This window comes from Porites lutea, chromosome 7 (assembly GCF_958299795.1).
Source record: "Porites lutea chromosome 7, jaPorLute2.1, whole genome shotgun sequence".
Classification (NCBI taxonomy): domain Eukaryota; kingdom Metazoa; phylum Cnidaria; class Anthozoa; order Scleractinia; family Poritidae; genus Porites; species Porites lutea.
Window position 1 is genome coordinate 16,315,803 of NC_133207.1, and position 7,902 is coordinate 16,323,704.

At 38.6% G+C, this 7,902-nt stretch overlaps 1 protein-coding gene across 1 annotated transcript; it reads left to right on the plus strand.

Annotated features, from left to right (window-relative positions):
* The first annotated feature begins 3,801 nt into the window (after nt 1-3,801).
* Nucleotides 3,802-6,696, plus strand: LOC140943561 (D(1)-like dopamine receptor). The gene has a single exon (XM_073392661.1). The coding sequence runs from the start codon at nt 4,907-4,909 to the stop codon at nt 5,933-5,935; it is 1,029 nt and encodes a 342-aa protein (XP_073248762.1). The 5' UTR covers nt 3,802-4,906; the 3' UTR covers nt 5,936-6,696.
* Nucleotides 6,697-7,902: the final 1,206 nt, after the last annotated feature.

Consider the following 7,902-nt stretch of genomic DNA (forward strand, 5'->3'; position numbering starts at 1 on the left):
CGGCCCATCTGTTTCTTTCATTTTGTTTTGCTTGATCTCAGTATTGTGTCACAAAATGAGTTTCACTGCATGACCAGCGATAAAATTAATGGTTTTAACTGAGTTAAAATGTGTGTAATTGCGAACGTGAGGTTATTTTAATTCCTTTAAAACTGAAAAATGAAAGTAATAAATAATAATGGTAAAAATGGTTTGAAACCGTATTCAGAGGACTTTTGAAACCTCGTGATCTTGCATCCAGTCAGTTAACCCAGTAAAAAAAATTCATCAAAGGTCACTGGGTTGATTAGCTTTCGGGCCTAATTTTACTATATCTTATACTGATTGAAGGATATCGCTTGTAATTGATTGTGGGTGATGGAAACATAACAAAAGGAGACATTTCCTTATCACTCACCTTACATCATCAAATATAAATTAACCCCGCATTTAATCTTTGTAGGGTCAAAATTATCTTCATCGATAGGTTGATTGTTTGAAATAAACCGATGCACCTGTTTCAAACTCGGCGGATGAACAAAGTTTTGTAAGAGGGCGCTTTGGCTTGAGATCTTTTACACTACTTCTGACCAAAAAGGTACCCTTTTCACATAACAATTCTTTCGTAGAGAATAATTCCCCTTCTTGTGGTAAAAAAGCGGAGACAAAGGGAGTACTCTCGTTGAAAACTGAACGTTTCTATAAGCTCTCTTTCTCTTTGTGAGTATAAACCGATACAATTGCGAAATAAATCAGCCTTCAATACCCCTTTTATATACCTCTAGCATAAAAAGGGTACCCCTTTCGGAAGAGCATGCCCCTGTAGGTAGACGGCTTGTGACCCTCCGAAATATCTACAAACTCAAGCCGCTTTTGTGTTTGCTGTTTTCATTAGCTGACATGACTGTATACTCCATCATAGGGAGTACCCTAGAGGGTCTTGGGGGGATACTTCCCCATAGAAGTGACGGAAGTGCCCGTCGGAAAATTTCGAGAAAACCCCCAAAAGGTACCAGAATCTTGTTTTATGGGCGTGTCCCAAATTCATTTCCATCCCTAAGAGATATCAATTCAACAACAGAACTGCAATTTTAATACTAATAAAGATAACTTTCGAACACTTTCTATTTAAGGACGTTTTGAAAGTATTATCATAAATCTTTATTGTTATCAATGTTCATCCTGGCAGCGGTCATTTTAGGTTTTAGCTCCCTAAGCGGTACCAATCCACAAATTTAAACCCGTAAAAGGTACGAGCACCCCCGCCACTTTTATAGGGAAGTATACACTCCCCCCCCCCCGGACCGCCGCCGGAGGGGTCCCGCTGCATGGGGCTTTTAATTGGCAAATGGAGATAATGGAGGCTTTTTAAGTTAAATCGTTGTCTTGTGAAACTAGAAAGGTTCACGTCGAAAATAAATGTACAAGGAAAATGTGTGATGCACTTGCAGAGTTGTTGTTTCGCTAATCACGACTACCTATTGCTTTTTCAGTGCCGTTCTCGTTGCTGTCGCCGGCGTCGGTTGAAGCTTTTTATTGCCTTACTGTACTTAGCTGATGTTTTTCGTTGGATTTCACCTTTACTCTGAATCCCTTTATTCAGATAAAGATTTATGTCCTTTGGTATAAATTTATGATTCGTTAGCTTTATCAGATCAACCTTGGTCCCCAGAGATCTCCTTCTAGATTTTTTTCCTCAAATAATTAGGTCTGTGATCGCTGCTTAGCGATAACCGACGGTCGCGAGTTATTTGCGGTTCGTGTTCACGAAAACGCAAGTGGCCTCTCAGGGATTTTAGTGAGGACCAAGAGAACATGACCAATATTCATAACAAAAGATACCTTGGATAACCCAGAAACTGTTGATTTTTTTCGGGGAGATGGAGAACATTGATTTCATACCCATACAGGGCGATATTTACAGGCGACCGCTTAATAGAGGACAGTTTTACATCAATCAAGGGGAATGATTTTCTGGACTTAAGAAAGCTTAGAGGGTAACCTGGGTAACTGCTTAATGCAGGTACGCTTAATATAGTACTAGTCTGTGAAGACAACGTGACACAGACTAACATGAAGATCAGCACGGAGTACCCTAGTTTAAGAAGGACAATATGCTCCTGTCGGTAATAACGAAGTCTGTCCAAACGACATCGGCATTCCATTGATTGTCAGTATTCACCTAATATTACAATTCAGAGGCGAATTCAGCCCTCTCATTTTTAGACGAAACTGAGGCCAGAAGGGACGAAAAACATTTTTTCAGACCCCCCCCCCCCCCCCCCCCCACCTCGCCCTATCACAGGGTCTAGGTGACCGGGTTCCTCCTCAACAGCCTGCGAGCAAGCTCTCCTATTTTGGCAAAAGAAGCGAGTCTCGCGTAAACGCGCGAGCGAGCGGCGAAGCCGCGAGGGGCAGAGGAAAGAAGAGCTTGCAACGACCTCTCATAAATTTTCATTTGTACTTCGCCCAGACGAAGGGAAATACCGTTGGCTGAAAGATGACGTTCCGGAAAACAAAGTTAATTGATAACAGGCCAAGCTGGCACAGCCTTCGTTTGCGTGACAAGTTTGGTTCTCAGGGGGATCAGATTGGTACCGAGAACTTGTTTCAGCCCTCAAAGCAGACGAGGGGGCTCGTTTGATTTAGTTCTCGCAAAGAGAATATTGCGAGCCGAGGATAAGTCGCACCGAGTTTTTAGTTCTTGTGGAAGGAAAATGAAAGCTCTTGATAAGTTGTATTCGTTTGTACAAAGCGACTTGTTTAGTTCTCCTTTCCTCGGCTCCTCGCTCGCGCGTTCTCGCGAGGCCTGCTTTGCTCGCCCAAATAGGAGAGCTTGCTCGCAGACTACCTCCTCAATACAAAACAAAACAGTGAACAACTTCAAAAAATCCTGGACAGTTTCTCTTCGAGTTTAAAATTGAAAAGCAAAACTTCATGTCAACAAACCAGTAAATTTGCCTCTCATCTTTTGTTTCGGATTCGCGAAATTAAAAGCAAAAAATATACAAAACTTCAAAAATATAAACTGTTATCATCATCATTATCATCATCTTTATTATTAGTATTATTATAACTATTAACATTATATTATTATTATTATTATTATTATTATTATTATTATTATTATTATTATTATTATTATTATTATAATATTTTGTTTTACCCGTTATTTAGATTTGAAACACAAACCTTCGTCAGGGGCAGGGGTTTGTGTATCACTTTCGCGATTGCTTTCTTTTGAATTGGAGCTGCTTTAATTAAAAGAGGACGTGACTAGCTTGTATTAATGGATCCATGATTGTTCAGTAATGAATTTTAGAACAGATTAAACTTTAAGCCAATTTGGCATTTTAAATTGGTCAAGGAAAGGAAAAATGGCTTTTTTGTCAATGTTTATCCTGCTATGTCAATACTCAGTGCTTTGGTTTTTAGAGTAATTTTTCAATTGCAAATTGAATTTACTTTTAGCTCAGATAGTTTTCAATTGTGGCCGAAAAACCGACTTAATGGAGATTGACATAAATCGCTCAAATCGTGATAAAACAATTAAACCCGGCAATGTTTTGTCTTACTTCATCACACACTAACAAAAAAGTTCCCAGGCGTTTCTAGCTATTGAACGACGAACGAAAGGGTTTAAACGAAAATAAAACCCTTTAAATCTGCTGTTCAAAAATATCCAGATATTACCATCTGCTCTTTTATTTCCTTAATTGATTTGTTAGTTAGCTTACTAAAGGAGAAATTAAAAACAAAACTTCAGTTTTGTATTCATCAAAGAAATTTGATTTTTTAATACCTTAACTTTTGACATCTTTATCATCTTTTTGACATCCCGAACCTTTTAAAATATATTCTCTTTGGGTTTTTCTTTAATTTCTTTGTCAATATGATTAATGAATGGATGTTAAATTCGAGGGAAAATGCTTTCCTAACTGACGCAGAATTGGTAGAAATTGGGTAAAAACTTTATCCTCGGAATAACCTGAACATAACTGAGGAACTCAGGATCTCAAAAAGAAGCTGAAATTTCGATTTTCTTTCTTTAGTAATCACAAGAAACAGAAATTTAAATTTGGCAGCTAATAAAGTAAACTTGCATTAGTATCCGAATTGGTAGCTGTGTTTTTATTCTAGAGACACTTTACTTTTAGACTCGTTTATTTGAATTGAATTTGATGACGAAGCTCAGTTTGACCAATGAGCAAGTTCAAACTCGCTAGAAACACTAGTTCTAAATTTCCTGGCTCTTTTCTGAAGAAAATCAAATTTAGTTATCTTTATAATTTTGGAATTAATGGCAGTAAAACTATAATCAAGTGTTATTAGTGAACAATAAAGGACCTTCTCAAAATCATTTGCATTTATATAGCCTCGAGCGAGCTTTTGGCAGCTGTGTATGCAAGAGAACTATGAACTGATTAAAACGAGGATAAACCATATCCTTTCAACTAAATAGGTTTCCGTTTGTCTTGTGGCGAGAACAAAGCCCCGAAGTTAATTTTTTCTATTGCTTTTTAGCATTACCACGATGAGTGGAGCACCTTAGACACCTTATAAATGGACAATACGCGGATCGCTTATCACTTTTTAATTTCTTCGAGAAAAACGTGAGAATCGTAATGTCGAAAGGTGAGCGTTACTTCCTCTCTTTGGAGATAAGCGTTGCTCCTTTTGTGTGCTGTGAGAAAAGAGCTAAAACTGATTGGATCTCTTTTATTATCAAGCTGTTTATTTTCTACGACTTTTGTGTCATCTTTAAGTCACCAATGACAAAGCATTTTTAGAACCAGGCTTCGTATCACTACGCAATCAGAGTTCAAAGCCAAACGAGACGACAAAATTGTCATTTGAAGTTATAGTGATAAAACAGTTGACTGATACCGCTCTAAACATCCTTGCTCCGGTAACTTGAAAACGACGGATGGAGAAGGATACAAAAGAAACGGAACTATCCCAAACAGTTGAAATATCTACGAGTACTGCCATTCAGATAGCGTTATGTGTGGCCCTCATGTTTGTTATAATAACTGGTAATTCGTTTGTAGTCGCGGCATATTTCTCGAACTATAGAATTCGTACAGGGACCTACACGTTCCTTGTTAGCTTGGCGATCTCGGATCTGCTTGTAGGCTGCGTTTCACTGCCTTTGTGGATGTACATCAGTTTACAAAACATTCAGAGGGGAACACTTAACACAATTTTCCTGTTTTTCGATATCTTCAGCGCGCTGGCTTCAATTTTTCATCTGACCACCGTAAGCCTGGAACGCTGGCTCTCAATTTCGCGACCGTTTTTTTACGAGACGCTCTCTACGTTGCATTACTCGCTGATAATTTGCGGGGTATGGATCTCAGCGTTCGCCATAGCAGCCGTTAGACCTGCGCTGGATAACTCAGCAAGTAGCAATCCTCATAGGATTTACACTCCTTTCTTATTGCTTGTGGGCTACGTTGGACCTGGGATATTAATCTGCATAGTGAATTACTCTATCTTCAAAGTGGCTCGCAAGCTTATTGCAAATCTTCCAAACTGCACTCTTCAAGACTCAGAGGAAAGTACCCAAATACGTACAAATATAAATAAACAAAGACGAATTGCGCTCACTCTTGCGTTCGTCACTGCAATGTTCTTAGTCTCATGGTTATCGTTTTTCACAATCAGCACCATCGCGGTTTTTTGCACCTATTGCGTGCCCTTCGAAAAAATGACTAACTTTCTTATATTTGCAAAGTGGTTGCAGTATTGTAATAGCGGAATGAATCCAATGGTGTACGCTTTTCGTGATGCTGAAATGAGAAAAACGTTTGTCAGGCTTCTTGGGCCGTGCAGACGTGTTCTGGAGTCCCGCGGAAGGCGTATTGCGCCCGCCATCATAGCACCGCTGACTGAAGGTAGTGTTGCATCGCCCGGAGACCACGAAAAAACACGAAAACAAGAATCGCAACTATAATTGCGGAATTTCCTTTCACATCTTCAGTTCACATCTTCTTTGCTGCTAGATCTAAAATTATATGTTTATATTTACAAAACAAATTTCGTATTCTTTCAGAAAGTGTACGCTCGGAAGATTTAACTCCGTTCTTTGAACACGCAAACAGTTATGAGTCACTACAATCGCTACGACTTCATACGGCCCAATTTATATCAACTATTTAGGAAAGAGTAGGGTTACATTCATTCAAGGAAAAACAACGTAACCTTACACAGGACGGTTTTTCTAAACGTCTAATGCGAGGAAATAAAACAAAAAAAGCTTGTTTTTAGATTAATTGTTAAAACAGCATTATTTACGGTTACTGACACACTAAATTGCAGCACTTAAAGATGTTGCAATAAGCAATAGGGCAAAACAATGCACGCAATTATAGATGGCTTGCAGAGTTTATTTGCCCAGTTTCCAAAATGAAATTTTGTTACAGCTTAATATATACCTAAATCTAAAGTTTATGCTTTTTTTTCGGAAATAATTCTTCAATTAATAATTGTGCCTCGTGCACTCTAATTCCGTTAGCTAAAACCTTTCATACTGGTATTGGGATACGAAAACACAAACCAAAGCGAAACAAAACAAAACATACTCAACTGCAAGTTCAGCTCCCTGTTGTGTGTTGGCTTCTGGAGAGATGTTTGATTTTTGGCCTTTTGGCTACAAAATTGGAAGAAGGACTCTCTTACGGTTTTTTCAACTTTTGACATTTATTATTATTTATTTTATTTTATTTGACATGGACTAGTTCGGGAAAATCCGTTTACACCACTGGAAATAGGAGAGCCTTAAAATTAGTAACACTGCCAAATTTGAAAGTGACGCGTCTTAAAGGTGATGTTACACGAAACGATTCGCGACGACGCTTTTTAGCGCAACACAGCGTTGCAACATTGTTTCGATATTGTTTCGAATGATTGCAACGTTGTTCCAGCACTGCAACGCTATGTTGCGCTAAAAATTGTCGTTGCCTATCGTCCCGTGTAACATCACCTTAAGTGAGCGAAGATATAGCTCCGCAAAGTTGCGAAAATTTAAAGACGTTTATATGGGGGGGGGGGGGGGGGGGAGTCTGTACCCCCACCATACAAGAGGGTCTAGATGGGGGTTGAGGGGGTACAAATGTCAGTTGTAAGTTAAAATTTTGGCCATTTGTCAGTTAAATCTAGGATTTTTGTCAGTTGTCAGTTAAATGATTATTAATAATTAACTATTAAACTTATTTGTTTATTTTAAATACCAAATTTAGCTAAAAAAGCACATATAATGTGAATTAAGCATTAAATTCGAAAACTGATGCAATGGTACCTTAATTTTTATCAGTTTTGCTTTGAAAGAAGGCACTTAAGCGTCGTGCTGCTAAGATTACCGATATAAGCGCACATTTGATCACATTGTCTGCCGAACTCAGAGAGTGGAACGATGCTATTAGAAGGCCTCAAAAACGGGTCTCGTACAAAATAAAGGACAATCGGGTCCTTTGTCAGTTGTCAGTAAAACCCAAGGCAAATGTCAGTTGTCAGTTAAAATTTTGGCCATTTGTCAGTTGTCAGTTAACCCCATCCAGCCAGAACCTCATACAAACGTCTGTAAATTTTCGCCAATATGGGGAGCTATATCTTCGTTAGTTTTTAACAATTCACTTCCACACTTGGCAATTTCACCGTAATTTTAAAGCGTTCTTCCTAGTGGTATCGACGGATTTTCCCTTACTGGTCCATGAGTGGAAAAAACCGGGGAAGGGTCTGCTATAGTATAATAATTTAGTAAAATCCAACTAGTGGTCTATTATCAATGCTGCGCTCTGATTGGTTGAGCTACTACTAGACTATATGTTATAGCCCACTAGCAGCGAAAAGTGTGGGCTTTTTGGCGGCAAAAAAGGATTAAAGTGTAGCTTTAACTAGCTAAATTTTTTTTATCCTCGATAT